This window comes from Notamacropus eugenii, chromosome 2, assembly GCF_028372415.1.
Source record: "Notamacropus eugenii isolate mMacEug1 chromosome 2, mMacEug1.pri_v2, whole genome shotgun sequence".
In the NCBI taxonomy this organism is placed as follows: domain Eukaryota; kingdom Metazoa; phylum Chordata; class Mammalia; order Diprotodontia; family Macropodidae; genus Notamacropus; species Notamacropus eugenii.
In genome coordinates this window covers 535,856,041-535,883,182 of record NC_092873.1, presented here as the reverse complement: position 1 = coordinate 535,883,182, position 27,142 = coordinate 535,856,041, and the positions used below count along the sequence as shown (strand labels likewise).

General features: G+C 45.0%; 2 protein-coding genes across 2 annotated transcripts in view; one reads left to right on the top strand and one right to left on the bottom strand.

Annotated features, from left to right (window-relative positions):
- Positions 1–27,142, bottom strand: part of TNNI3K (TNNI3 interacting kinase) — a 322,872-nt gene that overhangs the window by 58,202 nt on the left and 237,528 nt on the right. The window contains 1 exon segment of the mRNA XM_072638208.1: positions 2,730–2,789. Coding sequence (XP_072494309.1) covers positions 2,730–2,789 — 60 coding nt within the window.
- LRRC53 (leucine rich repeat containing 53) lies at positions 3,167–17,060 on the top strand. The gene is made up of 5 exons (XM_072637088.1): positions 3,167–3,179; positions 4,222–4,335; positions 7,244–8,059; positions 15,753–16,172; positions 17,047–17,060. The coding sequence occupies exons 1-5, from the start codon at positions 3,167–3,169 to the stop codon at positions 17,058–17,060; spliced, it is 1,377 nt and encodes a 458-aa protein (XP_072493189.1).

The following is a 27,142-nucleotide window of genomic DNA, read 5'->3' as shown; positions in this document are numbered from 1 at the left end:
AGGACTCCAGGGGGAGTATAAGCTCCCTCAGGGCAGTGATCCCCTCCCCTCATTTGTCTGTGTATCCTCCAGGTCTAGCTCAGTTCTAGAGAGAGAGGAGGCATACAATGTGGACCAAGCCACTGGATTTGAAGTCAGAAAGACCTAAGTTTGAATCCTGCTTCAGTCACTTACTAGCTGCGTAATTTTTGGAAAATTATTTAACTTCATTTTGCCTCAGCTTTTTCATCTGTCAGATGGGAATGATAACAGCACTTATTCCATGGAATTGTTGTGAGGACCGAAAAAGAGTATAAAGCTCTTTGTCAGCCTTAATGTATTATGTAAATGGACATTATAATTATTGTATGGACTTGCATTGGCACTTAGACACAATTCAATTCAAAACACAACTTTATTAAATTCTGAGCCACCACTAGGCTTGGGGACGTAATTCTCTCCAAGAACTCATCCCTGGTGTAAAAGTTGGAGCTCCCATATATCTTTCAAGCAGAGATTCATGGCGACTCAGCAGCTTTTCTAGTGGGGATACCTTTGGACTGGGGTTTCACCTATGGGTTGACCTAATTTTTTTAGCTCTTTTTAATCCCCCAGTTCCATGATTCCATGCCAAGATTGGAGCTTGATCCAAGGGCAAGATCATAGGATCTAGGGAAATAAGTAGGAGAATAGGAAAAGCTGCAAGGTGGGGAAGATGAGGATGGAGGAAAGAAGAAAAAAGAGAAGCATGTTTCTCCAGTACCCACTGTGTCTTTCCAGTCCTAATGTGCAACAGCTGTGGCTAGCATGAGCCCCCCCACCCAACTGGGCCACCCAAGTGTTTTTGCACATTTGCACATTTAAATTTCATATGATATACAGAAGAGGTATCAGTTGGATAGGCACCTTCCAAAGCAACAGAAACAAATAAATAGATTGCCAGGCTCAGCCAAGATCCCTCCTGCTGCTCGAGCTTCTTGATTCAAGCAAATTGCTACCATTTCTCCCGTTCAGCTTCCTTTGGGTCAGACATAAGCCAAGTCATTCATTGGTCTTAATTGTGGAACAAGCTCTACTCTTCGGGAGCCCTGAGAAGTCTCTGCAGAAATGCCTTCAGTGTCCTTTCTATTATCCATGGAACCTCAGAAGGTGCCATTAATGGTCCAAATTGGACCTGAACAAGAATCCTCTTGACAACATTCCAGTCAAGTGGTCATCTGACTCCTGCTGGAAGACCTCCTATAAGGGGAGGATCTCAAGCCACTCTGGACAGCTGCAGTGACTGGGGAGGTTTTTCCTGACCTTAGCCTAAATTGTCCTATTTGTAACCTCCATTGATTGCCCCTAAATGCTCCCCTCTGGGGCCCAAATGGAGGAAAGGAGGAGGTCTTTAGCCCTCGACATAGCTGAAGACATAATATTTAAAATATTACAGTTCCTGCTATTGATCCTTGCATAGCAGGAACATGAACTGAAAATCTTGTGTGTTGGACAGGGTTCAGGGCTCTTAGTGAGACAGACTTGGGAGCAAATCCTGATCTAGACCTGTATGCACTGCATCACAGTAGGCAATTCCCTTAGCCTCCTTTTTTTTTTTTGCCTTAGTTTCTTCACCTGTAAAAGGACATTGTTTAACTTCTAAGGATCCTTCTCTCTCTAAATCTAGGGTCCTATGACTCCTACATTTTCAAAATGATCTTTGGTTTCAAGTATCTCTAGAAGTTTATCACAAAGTTGAACAAGAACTTCAATTCCCCCCTCCAAGTTGGAGACAGCATGGGGCCCTCTTTATTCAAAGCAGAAAATGCTGCTTGGATTGAGTCTTTCCCAGCCCCACCCTCCTCAGTCATCCAGCCCTAGGTTTAGTGGGATTTTTAATTTGTATGTCTCTTCTTTCCCTTCCCTATGTGAGTATACAAGATGGAGCCTGGGCCACTCACTGTCGTTCCCTTCTTCTCATGGAGTCATGTCTACAGATAGGAACTAAATAGAAAGGAGGAGACGTTATTTGCATTTGGCAAAAGAATTAGAATGGATCCATGCTTGTACTTGTCTCCGCCCATTTTCCAATCCCATCTTTTGGCCTGGTCTGCACTAGCAAAGTGAAGTAGAAATCTGAAGTAATTTTCCAGAAAATTCAGGCTAGAAACTCCCTGCTCTGAAGGAGGGAAAAAAATCTGTTAGCCTGATGACAGGGTCTATGCCTTTATGGGATCCTGTACGCTGAGAGCAAGAATGTGAATTACATTTTTGTAAATGAGGCCATATTTCCTCAGTTATTCCAGTTGCCATTTGGAATGGCTTCACTGTCATTTTCCATTGAATCTTCAATTGTGATAAAGCCTTACAATTATCATGAGACTGATCTGAAAGCAAACCTACTTATATGTGCATCCATAGAAAGATGACACTCGTGTATTTAAAATAGGGATAATGGCTCCTTCTATTTATCCTTTGTGTAAATTCAGATTCCTACCTATGAGCTTTACTGAAACAGGTCACACCTCTAGTTGCTGGGGTTTTTTTGTGATTCCCTGGGTTCTCTGTTTATTATTCATGTCATTGCTTCAGGATGGCGCCATCAGCATCTGCCTTTTGGGGGCATCCTCTTTGGAGGGAACTGTATGAATCTTCGATAATCACAACAAAGCCTGAGCTGGGCGCCAAGCCTTCCCAACAGGCTCACGGGCACCTGAATGTGCTGGCCACTGTGTGTTTGCTGCTAATTTCGGGGACCCACACACACTCACCTCAATGTTGCAAAGGCATTCTTCCAATTTTGTCACAACTTCAGCAAATTCTGGTCTTCCCTGTAAATGGAGAAAGAAGAACTTTTTTCCCTTCTCTGGCAAGAATAAAAGAGTGGCGATTGTCCTGGGTTTTAAAATGTGGATATTTGCATTTACAAAGAGCAAGAGATTAACAATAAAGTATATTTTTTATTAAAAAAATACTCTTGTATTGAAGTGTTAATTGAATGTTCATTTGCTGTTCATGGTCCAATGTTGAGTCCCTTTCTGATAAGAGTTTTAAGTCAGGATTCTAAACTGCATTCAGATAATGAAGCTGCAGAAAGCTTTAATTAGCTTTGCATGTTTTCAAAGGGCAGTTTTTCCTCCTTGAAATGAAAGACTGGATATGAAAAAGGGGGAAAAAAGGTGTTAACTCCCTCAGTACCCAACGACCCATGGGTCTTGTAAGTATGTGTTTGGTTGCTCCACTCTCCTAAAATGCATTTGAACACATCACTGAGGACTCAAAGTCCTGAGGGGGTTGGAAGCTTCAGACATTCAGCCCTGTTTTCAGGAGCTCTGATGCTCCCAATAAACTTTGGTGTTGGTTTCATGTACTGCTCTTAGCAAAATCGGGCACAAACCCAGACACAAATGGTGAGGATTTTTAGGGGGGAGGGAGGGGAGTTTGGGTCAAGGTTGTTAAGATTTTAGCTAAATTAAATGTTTCCAGTGTTGTAAAGGATCCATCATGAGACACTGACCTGCTCTCTTTAGAGAGGTGGAGGAGTATAGATGAAGAATTCTTATACACTGTCAGACGAGGTTGCTAAGTGGATCAATTTTGCTTAGCTGTTTTTCATTGTTTTAAGGGGAGAATTATGTTTGGAGCATAATGGGATATGATTGTGGTATAATAGACAATATAAGGCATCAATAAAACTTCTTAGTAAGCCTATATTCAGAAACTTAAATGTAATAGCGTAGTCTCTACAGAGGTACTTATGGATGTATCTGGAGTTGTAGTCTTAATTTGACAAGATGTGATGTGGAAAGAGTAGTGGTAGAAATCAGGGTAAAAGGAGCAGAGTGGTGGACCCAGAGAAACCTGAGTTTGAATCCCACCTCAGAAACTTATTGCCTCCATGATCTTGGGAAAGTCAATGAAGTTCTCTGGACCTCTATTTCCTTGCTGGCTTAAAAAAAAAGATGAATTGTTCTAGATGGCCTAATTCTATTTAATCCTAAAGATAAGTGATGGGTTCCCCATAATCAGAGTCTGTCTGCCACTGGAAAGGTGGCTATGCTCTTGTCTGCCAAAATGAAGGCAGGCTGAGGACTCGTCTCCAATGCTGTTCATTGTTGGGGTCAGAGGGGAGGACACTAAACTGAGCATTAAAACATGTTTGTCAAGTAGAAATCAGCAAAAAGTCTAATGAGCTGAGAGTCATTAAATCACAAATAATAAACACCAACACTGGGGAATATGTGCTGTCTCCTCTTCTTTCAGGTGGCTGGCTCACCCTCTTGGCAATCACAGTGAGATTGGGAGCATCTTGCCCCCCGTCCTGCTCAGCCTGCTCCCGAGATGTCACTCTCTGCCAGAGGCTGACATATATACCAGGTAATGAAAGGAGGGACTACGTAGTCCCCTCCTGGTCCTCCCTGCAGCTCCCAGGCTCAGCTGATATGGCAGCCACACCGAGAGTCACCCTCCTTTTGAAGACCCAAAGCCATCCAGCTGATTCTATTCTCCTATGACCACCATCCTCAACAAAACTATCCTAATACCTCCAGAGGATATTAGAAATCTTTGTTATTGAAAATGAATAGTATCCTTGCATGCAGGAAAACATGTTTAAAAAAAGAAGTAAATGAAATGCATGACTTTTTTGCCCCAACTTTCTGCTGAGCTCCACCCTAGGATGGACTGACAGAGCTCTCACACCTCTCAGGCTGGCTATCCCATCCTCCCACCTCAGAGAGATAAAGGAATAATCCAGACACAGAGATGGCAATCAAAACCGATCTAATTTTGAAAGACTGGTCTTTTTCTTTCTTTCTTTCTTTTTTCATTGGGAGTAAATGAGCTGTGGCAATCCTAACAAGATCCACTGGCTGTATTCATTACCTACTGCTTGGTAAAGTCAACAATTTAATAAGGCACCTTATTAAGAAATTTAAAGAGAATGTGATTTACATACTGAAATTTAACCAGAGTCAAGCACCGCCATAAACTGACTGAGTGGAAAGTTTAGGCATCTATTTGGGTTAAAAAGGAAGCTGCAGAGAAAAGGAGAATTTTAACTTTAAAATCCTGAGCCTCTGCTGGCAAAATGACAGCTATTAAAGCCCTCTTGACCAGAGAAAGTCTAGTAGAGACTCTGCTTCAACCTGTAACGATTTAAACCCCCATTCTGTGGGAAATGGAATACCTGATTTGTTCCTTTTGGGCAGGGGTGGGGGATGGGGGGGTAGAACCTGGTTGATGCTGGTGAGAAACAAAGACCACTGCCTCATTTCCATGGCATAGCCTACTCTGTTACTATCGTCATTTCCAGGGTGTCACATGGGGGAGCAGGAGATTTCAGGAAAATAGAGCATCTTGTGGATGGCTTGTTAGTGAAGCTTCCCTTGGTCACCAGCAAGAAGTAATTGAGTGGCTATGGCCTGGTGACTTAGTGTTAACAAATCCCTGAAGGTAAAAGAAGCCAAGGGAAAACAAAATTCACTGTTCAGGATGGGTTTGTTTTTTAAGTGGAGGGAGGAATGAAATTCGAAACCAGAAATAATTCATCCACACCATCACTAAGTAATACCCTTATTCAAATATGCCCGTGTTCAACACACACGTCACAGCAGTTCAGCCACACATAAGCACATGATGGGAAAGCCTTGCATCATTTCTCAGTTCCCCCTGCTTGCTGAATTCTAGGGATCCCATAGGCCAGGGCTCTGTGACTTTCCTCCCCAGCGATGGGGCCATCTATGGACCTGCTAGTGCTGATAGCCATGATGTTAACTGTCATTTGCACTCAAGATGAGGTTAGTATGATAACGAGGCACCACAGTAACTCCTTATTATGATGTTGAAATGTTTTGGCTCCTAATGGCCAAGCTGTGATCCCTGGAAGACAATAATGGTAACTGGATTGAACTGCTGGAGGTCCCAAGCATCACCTGTCACAGGATGGTAGATGTCATGGGAGGAAACCTCTAATGGCCCAGAGGCAAGGACAGCCCCTGACACAGGGTCTGTGTCAACAGCGAGTAAAGAGGTGATGCTGTGGTACCCGTTTTAGCCTGGGGTGAACAACAATAAGAATAATGATCTACTTTGTTGGGGACAAATCCATATGAGCTCCGAGTATTCAATAAAGCCTGCCATCGGTAAATGAGGTAATAATCTTTGATGAGGGAAAACCCCTGCTGGAATGGCAATGGTGCCTCAGGGCAGGGCAGGTATCTGGGAGGGATCTGCACTTGGGCAGTTTGTATCATGCCAGCCACTTGCCTATGAGAAACACTGTTTCTCCCTATTATCTATCTATCTGTCTATCTGTCTGTCTGTCTATCTATCCATCCATCCACATCTATCTATCCATCCATCCCTATCTACCTATCTAATCTATCTGTCTATCCATTCATCCCTATTTATCTGTCTATCCATTCATCCATCCCTATCTATCTATCCATCCATCTATCCATCCATCCACATCTATCTATCCATCTATCCATCCATCTCTATCTATCTATCCATCTATATCTGTCTATTATCTATTATCTATCCATCCATCCATTCATCTATCCATCTATATCATCTATCTATTCATCCATCCATTCATCCATCTGTATCTATCTGTCTGTCTATCTATCTATCTGTCTGTCTATCTATCTACCTTTCTCTCTATCTATCTCTTTAAAAGCAGAAAGGCTGGTAGGAAGAGTTTTGGAGGAAGAAGCAGAAGAACTGAGTTCTGACCCTTGCTGGGTGACCCAGGTCTTTGCACCTGCCTGGTTTCTCACATCTAATACCTGTTTCTTGTGGCTATTGTTGAAAGTACCTTCAGGCTCTGAACCTCAATTTCCTCACCTGGAAAACTGGTATAATAGAAGCATGTCCCTGACAAGGCCTTTGTTTCCGATAAAATAATGGATGACAAGCTGTTTGCCAATCCTGAACCACAACATAGTATGAGCTATCATTATAAACAGGAATATAAAAAGCAGAGGGTTCACTTTGGCTCCTAAATGAAGAGGTAGGTGGGCATCTGGCTCCTGAGCAATCGGATCATAGGGATACAGAATGTAAAAGTGTATCCTTCTGATAAGTAGTCAGCTTGGCCCCAAACTGGGCACAAGGGAATAACTTCCTTGCTCCTACCCAAAGTGTTCTTCCCCAGGTTATGAGGCTGCTTGTAAGATACAGACTGAGATTAAGGGTGTGTGTGTGTGTGTGTGTGTGTGTGTGTGTGTGTGTGTGTGTGTGTGTGTGTGTGTGTGTCTTATCTCTGATCTCTTCCTCCACACAGACGCTCCAGCAAGCACCAGAGCGCTGATGGTGACCGATGGCTTCATCCTCACGGTAGAGGGCACCAACCTGTCCTTCTTGCTTAATGTGACTGTGCTCACTTTAAGCAGAAATTGTATCTCGGACATTCGAGAAGACGCCTTCTGGGGGCTGCGTGGGTTGCAGACTTTGCTGCTGGAGCACAACCAGATATCCAGTGCCTCCATCACCAACACCACCTTCCAAGAGCTCCGGAACCTGCAGGTGCTGGCCCTAAGTAATAACCTTCTGGAGAACATCCAAGGGACCTGGTTCAGAAACACCCAGGGCCTTCTCCGATTGCTCCTGAATGGGAACCGGATTAGGAACCTGACAGAGAGCACTTTGCTTGGTGCTGATCTCACTGGTCTCAGTTATCTGGATTTATCCAACAATTTCATTAGCTACCTTGGGGAGGGTGCCTTCCAGGCCCTGCCTCAGCTGAGAGAGGTGGATCTTTCTCGAAATAACCTGACCCACATCCCGGATGTATTTGCTCCTCTCACACGGATCATCCTTCAGGGTCTCGACAGGAATGAGTGGCGCTGCACCTGTGATCTGCACCCCTTGTCCCAGTTCCTCAGGAACTCCACTATGAACACCTCTTCCCCTATGCATGGCAGCATCAAGGACCTGAACTGCCAGAGCCCAGCTGTGGAGGCGGCTGCTTACACTGTACTCCGACGGTCTGAGGCTGACTGTGATTACAAGTCTCCCAACATGACACTGGTATTCAAGGACAAGACAAGTGGCCCCTCCGGGAGGGAGGTGGCCCAGGTGACCCTCCTTTGCTTTGCAGGTATGTGTGATAGGTAGAAGGAGGTATTCTCAATTCTCTCTCTCTCTCTCTCTCTAGTCCAGACCTGATAAGATCACACAAGCACAGACAGACAGAAGGACTTTCATCACATAACAGGTCAAGGGCTGGGCCTGGAGCCCTGAAGGTCTGGTGCCAAACCCTGTCTCAGGCACTTACCAGGCTGAGACCTTGGTCATCAGCTAACCTTTGTCTGCTTCAGTTTCCTCATCTGTAAATGAGAGGGCTGAATGCTGATGACTCTCAGGTCCTCTCTGGCTCTAGAGCAACGATTCCGTAACCCAGTAGGTCAGCTCTCTTCCTGTCCCTCATTTAAGGATGAAGAAACTCAGGAAGGTTTGACTGATCCAAGGTGGCACAAGGACTTTAACCCATATCCTCTGACTCTTTCCAAGGCACCATTTTGTCTCCCTCAGAGCTACCTGGAGGTGAGCTTTTCTAGGATGTCTGCCTAGGCTTGGGGCTGCAGTTCATAGATCTAGAGCTGGGAAGGGACTTGTAGGCTTTTGGTCACTATTGCTGTGAAGGCAGAAGCTGGACAAGACTGGCAGCAGATACACCAAGGGGCGGCACACTGTAGGGGCAAGAGCCATGGGGAAGAAGACCTTGGTCCTACCCCTGACTGGCTGGCCCATGCTGTCCACTGCCCTTTAGCTCTTAAGCTTCACTTTCCTTTTCAGAAAAGTAGGTGTAATAATGTGTCCCCCACCCCCTCCTGCCTCCACCTCATGAGATTATCCCAAAGGAAACAAAAAAGAAAATCATTGGGTTTGCTTTGAATAGTCTCAAAACTCTGCAAATGCTCTGTGACATTGATACAAGGAGAGGAAGTGGACAGAAAGGCACTCTTGGAGTCCTGGAGGCCCTGGCTTATAGCTTGCCTCTCACAACCCTCCTTCCTTCCCTCCCCCCAGATGAGATGTCCATGGATGGGTAGATCCGCTTAGCCTCTCAGGGCCTCTGGGACTTTTCAAACAAAATAATATGTCCAATTGCTTTTGGTAAATTTCACAGTCACATAGAAATGCTGATTAGCCTTCTTAATGAGAAGTCAAGCAATAGATACAGGCCTGGCAGAGTCAGGAAGATCTCAGAGGCCAGCCAGCCAGCCAGTCAGTCAGTCAACAAGCATTTGTTAACTGTTTCCTGAGAGTCAGTTCTTTGCTAAGTGCTAAGGATTCATGGCCCAGCGAATCCAGTCTTTGACTTCAAAGAGAGTTCCTCCTAATGGGAGGGAAAGCAGGTTAATACTCATGCATGTTGGGTTAAGCAGAGAGGGGAGGTCATCTTGGAGGGATGTCCCCAGAAGCAAGGGAGCCAGCAGAGCACTGGATTCAGGTTGGAAGTATCTGAGGTGGAATCCCGTCCATGCACTTGGTAGATGCATGACCCTGAGCCAAGGCTTAACCTCAGTTCCCTGGTCTGTAAAACAGGAAATAGAACACCTGCCTCATAGCAATGTTTGGAAGTTCAGGTGGGACAGTAGATGAAAAGCATTTTGTAAAATTTACAATAATGTAGAAATGTTCACTATTATAAAAATCATGCCTATTCAGTTCTATTTTTCTAATACTGATGATCACCTGTTTTCATACCAATATAATTTCAGATTTAATGTTTTAGAGGAGATGATATGATTTCTTCAGAGAATCCTCCCTCTATACATATATAATACACACAGACACATATATGAATAACATAGATTGAACCACACGAGGTTGTGTGACTGTGTTGATGCCCTGCCCCCTCTGAGGGGTCCTGCCAGCTTCTCCCTGTTCCTCTCACTGCTGGACTGATCAGAAAATGAGAAGAAAGCCCAGTCTCCATTAGAGGAGCCTTTCCTGTTCGGGTGAAGGCAGCAGCATTAGGCACAATCAGGGCTCAATTGGCAGATTAAGAGCCTGAGATTGATTCAATGAATTGTGAGTTTGGGATTCCAGTAGACCAGACGATTGGCACTGTCCACTGGATTCAGAGAATCATAACCACAGAATCAGAAAAATAACTGAATTATTCAGAAGGAACCTTAGAAGTCACAGAGTTCAACCCAAGCCTGAAGGAAAATCCTCCCAACAACTTTCCCTTAAAAACCCCCAATGAGAGGAAACCCACCATCTCCCAAGGGAGCCCATGCCATCCTAGAACAATGCTTAAGACTTAGGAAGATTGACTTTGGTTTGTTGGTTTCATCCCTTAACATCAAGCCTCTATGGAACTCTTTGCCATTTTAATTTATCCATCAGCCAAGCACAGGGCTAGGGGCTCAGGAGACAAAGGAAAGAATGACTTCGTCCCTTCCTTGACCCCTAGTTTTGCCCCGTGGCACCACAAAAAACAAGCCAGATGGTTCCTTCCTCACAGAAGTCCTTCAGAGCCTTCAAGGAAGATGCCAGCTCTTGGCCTCCATTTCCCCCACTCCTAACTCGGAGTCTGCTCACCTTCAAGTTCAATCTTGACTGCTTCCCTGGCTGCCCTCCTCCAGATACATCCCTGCTTGTTGATGCCTTGAAAATGTGACCCCAGAACTGGAGACAAGTCCAGGACTGATGTGACCAGAATAGTAGGGCTGGTTGTGACACTCTACTGCTGTGCACAGTAGGCCTTTTATTCATGGGAAGGTAACATTACTATCCCCAGTGTACAGATGAGGAGCAAGAGACTAGCAGAGGTTAAGTATGAGCTTTTTTTGCCACTGTTAACTCATGTCGAACCTGAATTCTACTAACTCCCCCCGCAAATTCCAGCAAAAGTCACAAGTGCCATTTGATTGACAAGCACTTAATATGTGCACTCACCACTTTGATAGAGGCCTGGGAAGATGCAGCTTTTGGAGAAAAGCATGGCTCCTACCATCATGGAGCTAATAAGGGATGGAGACACCAGCAGAGCTCTCTAGAATAATCAATATTATCTCATACCCTAGATAGAGGTTTACACGTGAGGGCTGAGGGGAAAGAGTAGGACCTGCTGTCCAGCCTCATTCCTGGCCCCACCCTCCTGCAGTGGAGTGATCAGTGCTTACTGGTGCTTTGAATGCAGAGATATGACTTCGCATTCATGCCTATTTAATGACATCCTGTCCAGCTTGCTGGAATAGGTTTGGATTCCTGATATGGTCACCCAAAATGTTCACTATCCCTCATGTGTCTGCAAGGAGAATCCAATCCACATCTCCATTAAAGTCACTGGTAAAAATCCAGGGCCACAAACAAGTGCCAGGATCCTATATAAAGAACTCTCCCTATGTCAACACTGACTACTCCTGGGGAGAGTTACTCCCCCAGGGTCAAAATCCTGAGGGGAATGGTCACCTGGCCAACACATCATCGTCTCACCCATATAGTAAATCCAGGCAAAGGGAGCCTATGGGATTCCCTTTGTGAGTATGATTCTCAAAAAGGAGGAATGGCTGCTAACATCCTTAATAAAACAATGGCACTTTTCATGCACTAATGCATTTGGTCATCACTTTAGCAGAATATCAGGAAGGTGTTTTCCTTAACACTTGGTTTACTGAGAACAAAGACAAATGGATTTGGGTACCTAAGAATTAGTTCTGGACCAAAAGGTTCCCACCTTCATGAATGACTCCTCCCTCCTTTATAATAATAATATCTAACTTTTATACCATGTGCCAGGCACTGGGCTAAGAGCTTTACAATGGTGATCTCACTTGGTTCTCACAACAACCCTGGGAGCTAGGGGCTGTTATTTCATATGTTAAAGATAAGGAAACTGAGTCCAGAATAATAAAGTGCCATGCTCAGAGTCTCATAGCTACTGAATATCAGAAACAGGATTAAAACTAAATATTCTTGCAACTTCCAGCCCATCACTCCTTCCCTCAGTCAAGAGAACACAAGTAGAAAGCCCTGTTCTCTACCCAAGTTCTGGAGTTGCTGCTGAAGGTAACTGTTCAGGCAATGTCACAGATCACAGATTTTGACAGTTGAAGAGATTGGGGTGGGGCATCTACTTCAACCCATATCAGAAAAAGAATGCCCACTTTAAGGCAGCTGAGAACTGGGCATCTAGTCTGACTGAATGGAAGGTGAAACCCCTACCTCTCACCACAAACAAGCCCACTTTTAGACAGCTCTCATTATGAGGAGTTTCTCCCCGCCACCAAGCCCAGCTTGGCCTCTTTCTAACTTCTACCTCAGAATTCGCTCTGCCCTAAGCATCTGGTTCTGTATTCTGAAGCCACACACCACAAATCTAGTCCGTCCTCTTCATGAACTCCCTTCAAATGTTTGAAAGCAGCTAGCCTATGTCAGGAACCTTCTGGTTATTCCATTCCACTCTCATCAACTCAAGTACTCTTTCCTAGGTCCTTAGTCCATTCATTCATTCATTCATTCATTCATTCATTCATTCATCCATCCATCCATTCACCTATCTATCTGTCTGATTGTTTATAAAAATCAGAATCCCTGCCTGCTTAGCTCAACTTGCTTGAGGTTTACAAGGACTAGTATGCCTTTTACCTTCCAATTTCTTCCAGTTCTAAAAGGCTATGGAGGTGTCTCCTCCACCTGAACCCACCTTCCTTTTCCATGGAAGAAATCCATTGTGTGATATACTTTTCATAACAGAAAGCTGCTCTCTGAATTGATGACTGGGAGGGACCACTAATGCTTGAGACCTTTTTCTTGCCTGGATACAAGTGAAGAAGGTAGATGTCATATGTCCCCCAACTCAGTTCCAGACAAATACAAGACACCTGGAGGTCATTGGTCAAATGGCTCTGTGGGCAATCTCTTAAGTGGTCAATGGAAAAGTTGATGAAAGGTGCAAAAAAAGGACAAACCATGAGTCAATGTGCTCTTCAATGAACCTAAATCTGAGGTCTCACTGAATGCAGCTAAAACATTAAGCTCTCTTCCATAACTGTTGCATGAACCTCTTTTGGTATTTCACTTTTTTTCTTAACTTATTCCTCTTAGAGTCAAAGAATGTGGTTATTTAAATAGGATGTGGGCTGTGGGCAGAATATTCTGTTAGAATCCTGGTTATGGGGTCAGTTGCCTCAGTGTTGGTAAGCACATTTCCATGTTGCTGGCAAATGGGAAGAACCATCTTTAGCTACCACACAACCCAGAAGCAGCTACTCAAAGGCAGCCTTACATCATTCTCTCCATGTGGTCTGTGTCATCAGAAATTGGCCTACAGACAACGTTTGTCAAGTTCTACCACGTCTGGAACATAACAGTGAGGAGAGGTTTTCAGTTATTACTGCTGTTGATTTTTCACGTTTCTTTGTCTTTCCCTAAACACAAAGTGGGTGAGCACATCTTTCGCCTTTTCTGTAGTAACAGTATCCGTAGTACTGACCATGCAATCTGTTCAGTCACACTGATTTTATGTTTGGATTCTCCTACGTAGCATGCCACCTTCTCCTTTTTCCCCTTGTTCTATGTGCCTGCGGTACATTTTCTCTCACAACCACATCTTAGTAGATGCCAATTCCACCAGCGAATCAGATTCTTAGGATTAGTTCTCTTGGAATTATTTCTGAACATTCCATAAAGTCCCTCCTCCACTGATGGTAATTGATACCCACACAGGGGAATAGTCTATTTCAAAAGGTACAATGGCTCCCAAATAGAAGCAGAGGTTTAAATGACTATCCCACACTGGAAGCCCTTCCAGTTTGATTGGATCTGCCTACTAGAGGTGCCCTGTCTTTGAGAGCCCCGAGTTGCCTCAATAACACAATGAGGTGTTACAGCAAGACATTAGGGTTGTGGTTCTTCACCTATTTTGTGTCAAGGACCCCTTTGATAGAAGAATGGTAAAGTCTATGGACCCTTTTCAGAATCATATTTCTAAATATAGAAAATAAAACACACAAGATTACAAAGGAAATGAATTACATTGAAATAGAGATATCAAGATTAAAAAAAAAAAGTTCCCAGACCCCAGACTCAGAAACCTTGTTTTCAGGGGTCCACACTTTAAAATAATTTTGCTTTTTTAGTTCTCACTGGAATAACAACATGCTTCATGCTTTAGGGCATTTATCACTAAAATGTGTTCCAACAATATGCTTCAAAGCTGAATATTTGGGCTCATTTTTCACTAAAACAATGTTCCAATACATAAACTCCATGTCCAAGCTCATTCCCACAGTCAGTACTGTGAGAGGTATCAGTTTATGAGCTGGACACCACCTATGGCATCATCTCTAAATCCATCTCCCTACTATTCCATGGTCTATTGAAACCCCCTCCCCTTTCCACACCTGAGGAATCTAAGGAAACCAAAGATGGCGGGGGACTTGCCCATATACTCACACAGGGTGGGACCCAGGTCTTCCCATTCTAAATCTACCCTGACATTCCATGGGTCAACTTCTTCCTATGTAATGTGAGAGGTTGGGCCAATGGTCTGCATAATCTCTTCCAACCTTGGCACTGTTGGGTTCTATGATTCCATGTGAGTGAAGATGGGGAGACAGAAAAAGAGAGGAAGGCTTTCAGGCCTAGGAACTAACATCAATATAGACCCACAGAGCAGAATGGACTGAGCGAATCCTAGGAACAGGGAACAGACCAGCCAGGTGGGCACAAAGAATCCAACAGGAGGAAGATGGATGACCACATTGAGAAGTGAGGTCTTCTGGCAGAGGCTCGAGGCCCATGTGTTCATGTGTCACTCTATTCTCGGATATGGGTTTGATCAGATGGTCTCTGAAGTTCTCTGGGCTTGGATATTCTGTGAGCTACAGACTGGGATAAGACTATAAAGGGCCCCAGATTCCCTGCTAAGGAATTTAGTGGGCTTTGAGCCACAGCTGTACCATGATCAGTAGGAGGAGGCCACGGGGTAAATGAATGTGGGCTAAAGCATGATGGATCTTTCTCCTTTGGTGAGTGTGTGTGATGTGTTATCTGAGAATCTAAGAGACTGTGCTAACCATGGAATATTTAAGTTGTCTGAGAGGTGGGAATGGAACTTTATATCCTGTTTACAGAAGTAAAAAGGGTATTGAAAACAGAAATAGAATCTCCCTTGAGAATGATTCAAGCTAGGATAACCTTTTAATAATTAAAGCTTACACAGAAAAGCCCTGGTCTTACATTTCCACCAAAGAGGTCATTTCTAATTACTCAGCATTGTTTATTACTATTATCTAAGACATGCAAGAAATGTCCAACTAGGAAGACTGAAGAATGCTCTCTCTTGTCTGATAGGTTCCCTCTTCACATTGGGAAAAGACTTGCCACATCTCTGCTTAAGTCATTTGCCATCAGTCATAACTAGAGACTTGGATGCTTGGCCTGCTGCCATGCCCAGTAGAAGCTGCAGGAAAGCTTCTCAAACCAACTTGGTAGCCTATGGCATGAAAGTAACATGAGAGATAAATGAGACAGATGCCTTCAGAGAAAAGGAGCTTTTCCTTAGCTTTTGATGGTAGGCATGGATTCTTTTTTCCTTTGGCGTCTATGGGCTGACAAGAGCCTGGAACACAATACTTTCTTGTCGATTGGGCGATTGTTTATGGCAGCAATGCTTTGTGTTCTCTTGATGTTTGCTGGTGTCTTGGAGCTAAGCCTTGGTGCACTTTCCCTAGGAATGGACTAGCCATTGTTAGCCATTGTTATTTCTAGTCTGTTAGGTTATACGTTTCTTCTCATGAGGCTGACTTTAATGGTCCCTTTATTTGTCACAGGAGCTGTTGGTCTCACTTGCCTAATTTTAGCCATTTTGAACTGGAAACTCCAACGAGGCAAAGCCAGATCCACATCAGAGGACCCATGCTGCCGAGCCCTCGGGGGAGTCTTGTGTGCTCATGAGTCAAGAAATGACTTCATGCAGGGATACTGTAGCTGTCACGTAACTCAGGAAAATGAGATCAAGGTCATGTCCATTGTGGGATCTGGAAAGGAAATGCCACTTTTACAGGAAAAATGCCATCCAGAAACGTTAGAGAGAGTCTCAGAGTCCACAGGCCTCCAAACCTCCTTAAGAACCCTTCCAAAAGGAAAGGGATGTGGGCCAGAGGATGGTTCCTTTTCATGCTTCAACTGCAGACTGGAGCAGCCAGGCCTTCTAGAGCATTCTGGGAACATGGTAGTCATGAATGAAGCCAGTACCCTGACAAGACCTTTCCAAAGAAGAGTAGGAAAGCTGAGGCATGTTGAACCAGGAGAGACTCAGACACAGACATTTCAGTGGAATTCAGAGAGGACAATGGGTGAGTTAGCTCTTCTTGTGTGAGTGAAAGGTGTGCATGCGAGGGTGAATGGAGAGGAAGCAGTAGATGCAACATCCTTCTTCAGGGTCTAAGGACACTTGGGGGATTTGGGAAGAAAAGACAATGCCTTTGAATGTCCAAACCAAAAAAAGCATTTGAGTTGTCATGATCCTAGGAAAGATTTATGGCCATGTGAGTTTGGTCACGTGATCTACAATGCCAATTTAGCAGTCCAAGACTGACCCTCTGGCCTGTGATAGTTTAGAAGAATGGACCTTCTAATCCTAGTGAATCACTCTGGGAAGGGAGGCAAAAACAGATGCCTGCCATTGCTCAGCTATCAGGGAGAATCACTTCAGAGGCCAGAAAAACCCAGAACTTAATTCATTCTCCTAGGCAGGGAACCAAGCAAGCCTGCTCATGACAGCCATTGACCTGACATGGAGATATTCGGTATTTAGGTGAAAAAAAATGAAGGACATTAATTTTGCTCCCCCTCCCCCCCCACACACACTTTGCTTCCTGAATAGAAAGGTGATTCATCTAACTTAGTGGGAGAACAGGGCCAGCAGCTGTGTAGGGAGGCTCCTGTGTTCATTTATCTGTGTTCCTTCATGTCAAGCAGTGCTTCCTCTCAAAATATAAAGGACAGAAGTGCTGCTCCAGGAAACCTCACCAAAGACATTGAGGCCTAAGGGCAGAACTGGGGACAACCAGACATGAAGGGGGCCATATGTTTCTTCGGGCACCTCTTCCGCTCTATCCCCAGGCCCTTGTCCTTAGCCCTTCCTGAGGATGGCTGCTTTGGATGGTGGTGGAAGGAAGCATTGGACAAAGAACCTTATTAGATCACAGAAAGGCAAACATTTGTGAAGTGCCTACTGTAGGTCAGGTTCTGTACTAAGGGCTGTGTCTATCTCATCTCATTTGGTTCTCCTAACAATCCTGGGAGGTAGGTGCTATTATTAGCCCCAGTTTACAACTGAGAAAACTGAGGAGGCTTGAGATTGAGATAGGAAGTTAAGCTCAGGGTCACATAAGCAAGTATTTCTGATTCCAGCTCATGCCCTGTAGTAGACTACACCACCCAGTGCCCTAAAAGGGCTTCATCTGATAAGATAGCTAGGTGATTTTGTTTTGACTTGTTTTGGTCTTTTCCTGTTCCTCAGATGCCTCTTCTTTTTAAGCGTGCTCATTATCTCCCAGAATTTCCCCTGTCCCACCCACAGGCCCCTAGGTTGACAGATTCACCAGCTGGTGTTAAAATTTGGAGGTTTGGGATTCTGAGATACTAGACCTTCTTAAGGATGGTCTTGTCTTCTGGAAGAGGCAGCTTTGGTCTGGGAGTGGGAGTATAGAAAGACCTTTGTACTTTATAGATCTAAATTTAGCCTGGGGGTCCTCAGCCTGGTGTCCAGATTTCAGGGGGTTCATGTACTTGTGTGTGAAAAAGATATACCTCCATTTTCATTAGCCTTGAATTGAAATTTAGCATTCCATCAATTATTTAAAAATATCCTTCGGAGGAAGGATCGGTAGGCTCTCTCAGAGAGCCACAGGAACCCAGGACACATAAGACATCTCAGAATCCCTGCCTTAGGCAGTAGGAAGGGGAATACTCCATGATAGAACCTATTTTATTTCTCCCAGTGAACCAGTCAGTCAACCTATATTTGTTTAGCAGCTTTTATGTTCCAAGTAGGATGCAAGGTGTTGAGAATGTAAAGGCAAGAATGAAACAGCTCCTGCCAACAGGAAGCTTTCATTGTAATGATGCAACTAATTGTTCTTCTTCCAACCTTGGAGGATGAAGGCCAGGGAGCATCACTAGGGGGAGGCAGAGGAGGGCTGCACCTGGAGATGGAGGACACACACCCAAGTCCACCCAATTCAAGCTCTCTGGGCTTTAGGGTTATGACGTGTGACAGAGGCAGGATGGGAACCTAGCTCTTTCTGACTCCAAGGCTAGTTCTCTCTCCACTATGTCATGCCACATTTCACATATGCCAACATACTGATCAACATAAAGCTGTATTTTTTTTAAATGAGAGTACTGTCTTATTCAAAACTAAACATTTCTCAACCAACCCTCTCTCTATGTTTTTCTCTATGTTGTGGGGACTCTAATGACACTTTGGGGGTTTAAGTAGAGGACTGATCCAGACCAGAGTTCATAACATTGCAACTGTGGTACTTGAGGGGCCTTCAGAGTCAGACTGGGCAAGACCCTCATTGTCCAGAGAAGGAAATGGAGTCCAGAGAGGGAAAGTGACTTGTCTTTGTCACACGGGTGGTAATTAACATTGTCAGGACTTAAAACAGATTCTGTGGCTTTGAGGTGTCCATCCAAGTTCAGTGCTTTTAGCCACAAAAAAGGCAGGGGGTGGGGTGGGGCAAGAAGGATTTCATTTGTTAGGCTGATTCAAAGTGATCAAGTCAATGTGTCTTATATTTCAAATGAGATAATGTATGCATAACACTATACTTGGCAAAATTTAAAGGGTTATTTAGTTTCCAGCTGATATTATTATATTTATGAAAAGTAAAGATGTTTCTACGTCTCAGTTAATGATATTCAATTAAATGGGACAGCAGATTGAAAGGCGCCCTTAGTCTAGTGCTTTTGAAGGGCATGCTTCCTGCTTAATCTGTCCAGTGATGGGCAAATGTGGTCACCAAGGCTTGCAACAGTTCCCCCAAACTATTTCCTGTCTATTTGGTTGAGAATTAGCGACAATGTTCCCTAGAATCTGCCAGAAGCAAAAGTATCTTCCTCTGTGCTGTTTCCATAGGGTGGCTAAGCATCTGTTCAGCTGGTGTAATAGAACTCTGCCGTGTGCTAAACGCCTGTGTTTATCGTTCAGCAGATATCGGCGGTGACACATTGAATGGAAGAGGTTCAACGCCCACCTCAGCCTTGGCAAGAGAAAGCCTCGAAAACCGCTTAACAAATGAGTTGTGGCAGGCTCCAACAGAAACAAGACACGATGGCTTTCAACCTCACCGACAAAGACACTTTATTACAAGCTCATCAACCAAGTCTTACAGGCCCAAGGTGCACTGTGTACAAAAAAATACACACGATCCTAGTGCCCACTGCCCTGGTCCTCATGGACTGCTGGGGGAGAGCAAGCTGATGGATCTGCCCTGGGAAGATTCCCTTATCTGCAAATATGTTCCTTGTGATCAACTGCAAGGTTGTACAAATGAAAGGAAATCAAGTCCTAGGGAACATCCAAAGTCCCAGAAAGACCAAATCCAAGTGAACAGTACAGTCAAAGACCTTCTGTCAAGTGAGGACAACATAGGATTACCAACCCGAGTCCAGAAACAGCACGTCCGAAAGAGAGTTAGCTTCTGCATTCCAGCCTTAGATGAAGAAAATGGGTTGGCTCTGCTCCTGACTGATTCAACTGAGGCAGGAGCTCTTTGGACACAGCAGCAAAATCCACATGACCAAAGAGCCATCAGCTGTAGTGAGAAGCTGAGGAAGATGCAGGAAAAGACTAAAGGAGGAAAATGCTCTTCTGACACACAAATTCCAGAAAAAGAGCAAACCAAAGCCTTTTACCCAAAGAGAAAAGGGAAAGGCCAGAAGCTACACATTAAATTGAATTTACACCCCTTTAGAAAAATAAGAATCCACCCAGAAAAGCCACCAGAGAGAGAGAAGTGTCCCCTTAGGTCCTCCAGGCAAGGCAAGAAAATAGTTCAGCAGAAATCATCCAAAGTTTCTGAGGAAAAAGCATCTGAGAAGGAAAGGTTGAGAGGTCCTATTGGGCCCAGGAGTCCCCTTGAGCAGACCAAGAGCAGTGGAAACAGTAGAACTGCCCCTAAAACATTGACTCTTAATGCTACGAACACACAGGTGACAGGTGGAAGCCAAAGCATTGGAAATGTAGCTCTGGGGATTTCTGGAGTCAGTCCAAGCCCCAGGGAACACACCTGTCACACACCTGCTCAAGCTCCTAGACAACGTCATGCTGAGGCTGTTGCATCTCCTGCATCTCCAGGCATTTTAACAGGATTTCCCCCTCAACCATTACCAAAGGACAGAATGGAAAGTGCTGCTATCCTCCCATGTCTAGCGCTCAATTATTCATCAGGTGCCAGACAAGGTCCAGCAAAAGAGGACATCAGGCCTCAGCATTTCCAGGCTGTTGATGACCAAGTGACACGAGAGACCACCGAGGCTGAGGAGGACCAGATATCACAACATATTTTAGGACAAGAAGAGAGGGACAACTTTTTCACCTCAAGGGATGAAACGCTACTGGTATGTGATTACAAGCCAGACACCAATCAAAAGGATTTAAGCCCAAAGGAAATGTTACCTTACAAGTTACAGCAACCCCATCATCCACAGCTGGGAACTGAAGAGGATTCTGTAAAGCATAACGCCCAAGCATCATCCCAAGTAACTACATGCTGCATTACAAATGGGGGGCCTGACTCCCTAAGCAAAAATGATTCTAGAACAGAGCCTAATGACTCTTCCCTCATCCCTCAGACCCAATGCAGCAGTGACATAACATTTGTAGAAACTAATTTCATTCCACACCAAAATAGACCCGAGGTTTCCAATGGTATCAACACTCCTCTTCTTGGCACTCAAACCAATTGGCATCCAATCAGTAGGAGTGAAAAAGAAACTCACAGTGCACATGGAGTGCCCAGAGATGACAGCAATGAAGCACCTAGGGAAAAGATGGGAGTGGAAGAAAATCAAGGAGCAGCCCAGAGAAGCGATGCCAGTCATGGGGCGGTTATTCAAGCCAAGAAATTAGTCCTTGCTGGCACATCAGAAGAGCCCCAGGAAAGTCAGAAAAATGGAAACAGTGAACTGCAGGCATTACTGGGACCCAGCGTTGTCACGCAGAATGGCATGAAGAGCAACAGGTCTGAAATCAAAGCAAGGCTGCTGCCTGGTGAAACTGGTCCCCAAATTTCTGATCATATGATAAGAAAGGACACACAAGAATGTCAAGACATCTGACCAGATGAAGGTGCTGATGAACACAGGGAAGATCTAACCCCTCCTCCCTGAGAAGCATGAATAAGCTTCTCTGTTACCAGAGGTAAAAGACAGTCATTTTGAGGCAGAAAATGAGGTACCTCTAATTCCTAGCTGGGCAAATGATGCTGAAAACGCTGCTGCAGACCCTGCACTGTTCCTACCCTCTGCTGAATATTCTAATCCATCACCTTTCCACCGCACAACAAAGTGAGCCAAATAACCCAATAATAACCGCATTCTCTGTTAGCTTTCTTCAGAAGGCGCAAACACACATCCCTCGTCTTTTCTAAGCATTTCCTATGCATTTCTGGGGGAGAGAAAAGCCTCACTCAGACCTTTGTATCAAGGAAGCAAAAACCCGTGGCTGAATGCAGTGCAGAAACCAAAGGCCAAACCAAGGAGATCTATTGGACACAATTAATTCTCATTCCCTGGGGAAGGGGAAGATGAGGCTGGCAGTCAACTTTTCCACTGAAAAGCAACCAAATAATGACAACTGAGAAATTAAAACCGGAGAACAGTCCAGCTGAGCAGCTTTGTAGTCCATGTTTATTGTATGAGGGTAATTACCCACGCCTGCTACTGACATCCTTTCATTCCTATAGGGTTAGAATGGAACCCTGTAGAATGACAGGTTAGAGCCCGTCTTCTCTAACCTTAGTGAGGAGATGCTTTACATGCACTTAACATGTTTTACTCATTTATAACTCCTGTGCTGACATTTTCCTATATCTTAAATATAGTTAAAATGTTAGATGGAGTTGGTGGGGTTGGGGGTGGGGTGGAGGGAGGAGAAGATGACTTCTAAGTCAGTTATTCCTCTGGGAGAATAAATACAGGCCTTTCCCTTTCCCTGGAGGGGTACGCAGACTTTTCCCTACAAGCTGTACTTTACGGATGGCCACTAGGTGGGGATCTTGGACTCAAGCAAATGCAGAGGCCCTGAAAAATCCAAGTTTGTAGGTTAGCACAAAGCATCTTGTCCAAAAAATAAAATGAAAAACAATAGCAAAAACTCGTTGGGGTTTTTGGTCTCTGACTGTTTTAAACTTCAGATATTTTTGGTGGGGGAGGGGTAAGACAAATAAACATGTGATGCCGCCCTTGGTTCTGTGAGTCTGGATGCCTCTGTACGCTGCTGTCTGTGGGCCTGGGCGATCCTGTCAAGAGGAAGGGGATGTAAAGATGTCAGCCCCGTTTAGGAAGATGCTGCTGCATGGCGCACCAAAGGAAAGCACCTCTCTCAGAACAATTGTAAATTCAAGGGGCTTTGGTCGTATTAAAGTAAATTTATTTTGATGGTTCGATGAACGGCAATGAACAAAGTACTGACAAATGAGCTCGAGGTAGAGAATGCTGGGAGAGCTCACTTTCCAAACTAGGCAGAAGAGGCAGGTTTCCAGCTTGGGAGGGGGAAATCCTGTTCAGCGGAGGGAGATTGGGAGAGGAAGAGAGAAGGAGAATTAGCTCATTATTTGGAAAGCAGGGCAGCTCTACCTAGTTAGGGTAAGAGTACTGTAGTCCATGCCTGCCCGATGTCCGCTTCCTGCTAGCCTTTTCTTTTAGCCACCCTCATGCTGAATACCCCCTTTCTACCTCCCATTGTTCCCTCCTATCTCACTTTTTTCCTTCTTCTTCATGATTTAGCATCATGCCCTCTTGCCTCCTTGCCCCCTGCTTCCCAGCCTGCTCTGCTGAGCCATCCTGAGGGTGAAGTGGACTTCACTCCAGCTCTTTCATCTAGGCCTTGACTCTGTGGCCCTTGTTCGTTTTGGCAGTCCTAGACCATGGAGAGTGTGGCTCCCATGCTGGTCCCTTTAACCTTTTTCCTTGTCCTCTTTTTCTACCCTTTCAATATCCCTTTAACCAGGTTCTCTTCTCCTCACCAAGGAAATCTCATTAGGCACATACCTATCTGTGCCTGGGATTCTCAGGGGGAGTGGCTTGGACCCAAGAAGTCTTCTCCAACTCTCTTCCCTCCACATCCTGGCTTCCTTCAAACCCTGCTTTCTGCAAGAGGCCTTTCCCACTGTTGTGTCACCCCTCTCCTCTCCCCCAAAAGTCTTTCCTCTGTGATTATCTTCTGTTTACACTGCTTTTTGATCCTTAAGGGAAAAGGAAACCCTTGGGGTAGGATTAAGAGAGTGATACTATCTGGGCATCAGGAGTGGTGAAAGATCCACTGAAGTCTGCCTTGTTCAGCCCATTGCTGGAGGTTTGTGTTCTCTTCTGGGCACCAGAGTCCAGGAAGGGTGTTGCTAAGTTAGAGAGGGTAGAGTGTCCAGAGGAAGATGAAAAGATGCCCACAGGGCCTCACATGTAGGCCCTAAGAAGACTGAATGTGTGGGGCATGTTTAGTGTGGAGAAGAGAAGGCTTGGGAAGACCCCATAGCTGTGTTCAAGTATTTGAGAAGCTACGATGAAGAAGTGTACTTGGCCTGTGAGGGTCCTCAGGACAGAATGAGGAGCGATGGGCTAAGCCGTACTCTTAGGTAGGCTATCAGGAAAACCTTCCAACAGCAGCAGCTGTCCACATCTAGCAGAGGAGCCAGGCTTTTCTCCCAGGAGATTACTTCAGCTCCAACCTGAATGGCCATGTTGCAGGGATACTCCAGCAGAGAGTCTTTCCTTGCATGCACTAGACTACCTGGGTTCTGAGTCCCCTCCTGATTCTGGGATTGTGTGACTCTGAGACATCCACTAGTGGGGAGGCCCTGGGAAGACTCCTCCTGCAAAGCTCTGGTGGGCCCCACATACAGGGCTGACTCTGGCTTCTGGAGAGCTGGTCTACCTCCACAGAAAAGTGCAAATAGCTTCCTGCCTTTGACATTCACAGCAGCTTGTGCTAAGTGAAGAGTTATTCCATATTAGCATTCCATGCACGCACAGTATGGCCTCGTTGATAGAAGACTTGAGTTGGGGTGAAGAAAATGTTACTTCCCGCTTTCCCTGTGTGACTTGGGTCAAGCCATTTAATCTCACTCAGCCTCAGTCTTCTTATCTCTTAAATGGGTCAAAACAACCATAATGCTCACTTTGAAGGGTTTTTGTAAAGATTATCTGAGATAATGTGTACAAAATGCTTTGTAAACCTTAAAGTCCCCTCTAAATATCAGTTATCATTCATTCATTTGGATCCATCATTACCCTCTAGAGTCTGGAGGGAGCCCTTACCCAGTGTATGAGGAGAAGCATTTGTCTTGGAGGCAACATCCATCCTGGGCACAGGTTTCTGGGGCTGTCAATTCTTGGGGTCCCACCATTCCCACGCCATCAAACTGCTCTGGGATATGTCTCATACAAAGAGCGCACCATTGGAAGATAGAAAGCCTGCATTTATACTCTGGTTCTACCCAATCTGTGCACCCTGGCATGTCAGTCTGCTTTTCTGGGCCTCAGTTTTCTCATCTCTAAAATGAGGAAATTAGACAAGGAAATCACTGAATCCCCTTCTGATTTATATTTTTCTCAAGGACTTTTGTGACTTCTTCATGAATTCTCATGAAAAGGTGGGTAATAAGAAATAAGTGATCTGGTGCTTTTTCTGCTCTTTCCCTTTTCATGTTAACTGTCAGAAGCAATCATCCTCCATTGTCACAAGGCGATGCCAGGTTAGGTCTAGAATGCTTCCATTGGGAGGAAAGGGATGCTCCCCCCCCCGGTCTTTGGTGAGGAGCCTGTTTTCTCATCTTATCATAGTGCGGTTCTGAAGGAGCGGGTGTGCAGCTGGAGGAGCTGAAGTCACTGATGGCTATGGCTCAGGCCGCTTGGCAGTTTCTGAGCAGACAGTGTTACACTTTGGAAAGGGGAGTTTTCTCACTGGGAGTTCCCTTGACCAGTGAAGTAAGTGGGCCAGCATGTTTTTTTAAATCCTCCATGACAGACCTCATGGCAAACTGGTCTCAGAGTGACAAAGACCTGGGTTCAAGTTCTGCCCTGACACATGCTAGCTCTGTGAGCCTAGACAAGTCCCTTCACTTCATGGGCCCCACACAATCCTCTGAGATAAGCAGCTGCTGGTCTGCCTTGGTAGAGTGAGCTTCCCCCTTGGACATTCCCCACTCCACCAGACCCATAGGTGGAGATTTTTTGTGTCTCCCCTCCAAACATCCACAGTGCCTGGCACATAGTGGGCCCTTTATACAAGTTATTTGAATGACTAACAGCCACAGACTCCCCATAGCAATCTCTCACCACTTTGTCAGTACAGATTAGGGAAGCCTTTGGGGAATTCTGGGAAGACTGGGAATATGGATCATGAAGGAATCATTCAATCAGAATTCCCTCTCTGTCACAGCTCTGTCTTGGGTAGATAAAGGCAAAAATGAAACAGCCCCTGCCTTTAAGAAGCCCACATATGGGGTGTCCCAAGGGCTTAGTTAATGTTTGGGCTGGAACAGCTTCCAATGCACCATGACTTTTGGGATACACTGTATGTCATCGCAGGAGGCACCATGCTCACATGCAAGCCTACATGAAATGCATAAGTGCAAAGTAAACAGAAGATGCCAAGGGCAGGGTGAGTGGCTCATCACTAGGGATCAGGACAGGCCCCTTGTCAAAGGTGGTGCTGGAGCTGAGCTGTGAGCGGGAGCTGATGGTGAGGGCTTACCGTATCAGCTTTCAGGTCAGAAATAATGGAAATGAGGGAACCCAAAGCCGATGAGCTGGAGATGAGAGATAACCTTTCTGACTGGGAGGATTGTTAGACACTCCGATGTATTTCCGGGGAAGCTATGAAATCTGGCCTTTCGGTCAGTCTTTGAGGAGAGAATAGGGGAAGCCTCTGACTGCAGGGCTGAGAGTAAATCTTTGCCCCAAGAAAGAGGCTGGACTCACCAGGTGGCCTCAAAGGGCGGATTTTGGTCCTAACCTTGGGAGCCTCTCACTACTGACTGCTGTGTTCGGTTCCATCTTTCTGGCTATTTCTTCTATTTCTATAACTTATTTTTTAATCAGTTAATGATTTCTCTTCCCTTTCCATTGTCTTTCTCCCCTCCTTTTCTGCCTAATACCCCATTAATTTCTTTCTGAAATGAAGTAACAGTGATGAGCACATCTGGAGGGCTGTCCTCAGGTCCGGGTATCACAGGTACCACGGTGAGGGCAGCGATGAGCTGCAGAGTGTCCAGGGAGGGGCTACCAAAGAGGGAAGGCTTTACATTTTCTGCCACATGAGGAAGGGTGGAAGGAACTGGGGATGACTTGCTGTAGAAGAGATGACTTTGGGAATGTCAAGCTTATCATTCTGTAGTTGAATGGAGTGTTAAGAGGGGGTTCAATTTCTTCTGCTTGGCCCCAAAGACAGTGTTATGGGCAGAAATGCAAAAGGACAGCCTTAGGCTAGAGATGAGGGGAAAACCAACCCCCTTTCAAGCCCAGTGGAAATGGAGACCTGGTGAGTAGGGCCTCAACTAGAGAGCGAACTTGCTGCTTTATACCTAGCCTGGTAGAGTGTAGGCCACACAAGTTGAAGAGAAGGTCCTCTCCAGGACTGATATGGGACTGGATGACCTGGCCTCATGATTCTTTGAGGGACAGCCCTGTTATACTGGTGCCAGGATTGACTGGGACTCCACAGAGCCCACCACACTGCCGAGCCCAGGGAGTAGACTCTACTATCTATCAAGATGTACATATGTATGCACATATCCACATAGATATACAGACATATGTATTATATATGTATGTGTATATACATACGTGTGTGTGTATTTATACACACAAACACACACATATCATGTACAGGTACGTGTTATAACATGAATGTAATTCCCTTGAGGAGATTTTGTTTGTATCTGTGCTGCCAGTGCCTAGCACAAATGACAGGCGCTTTACAACACTCATT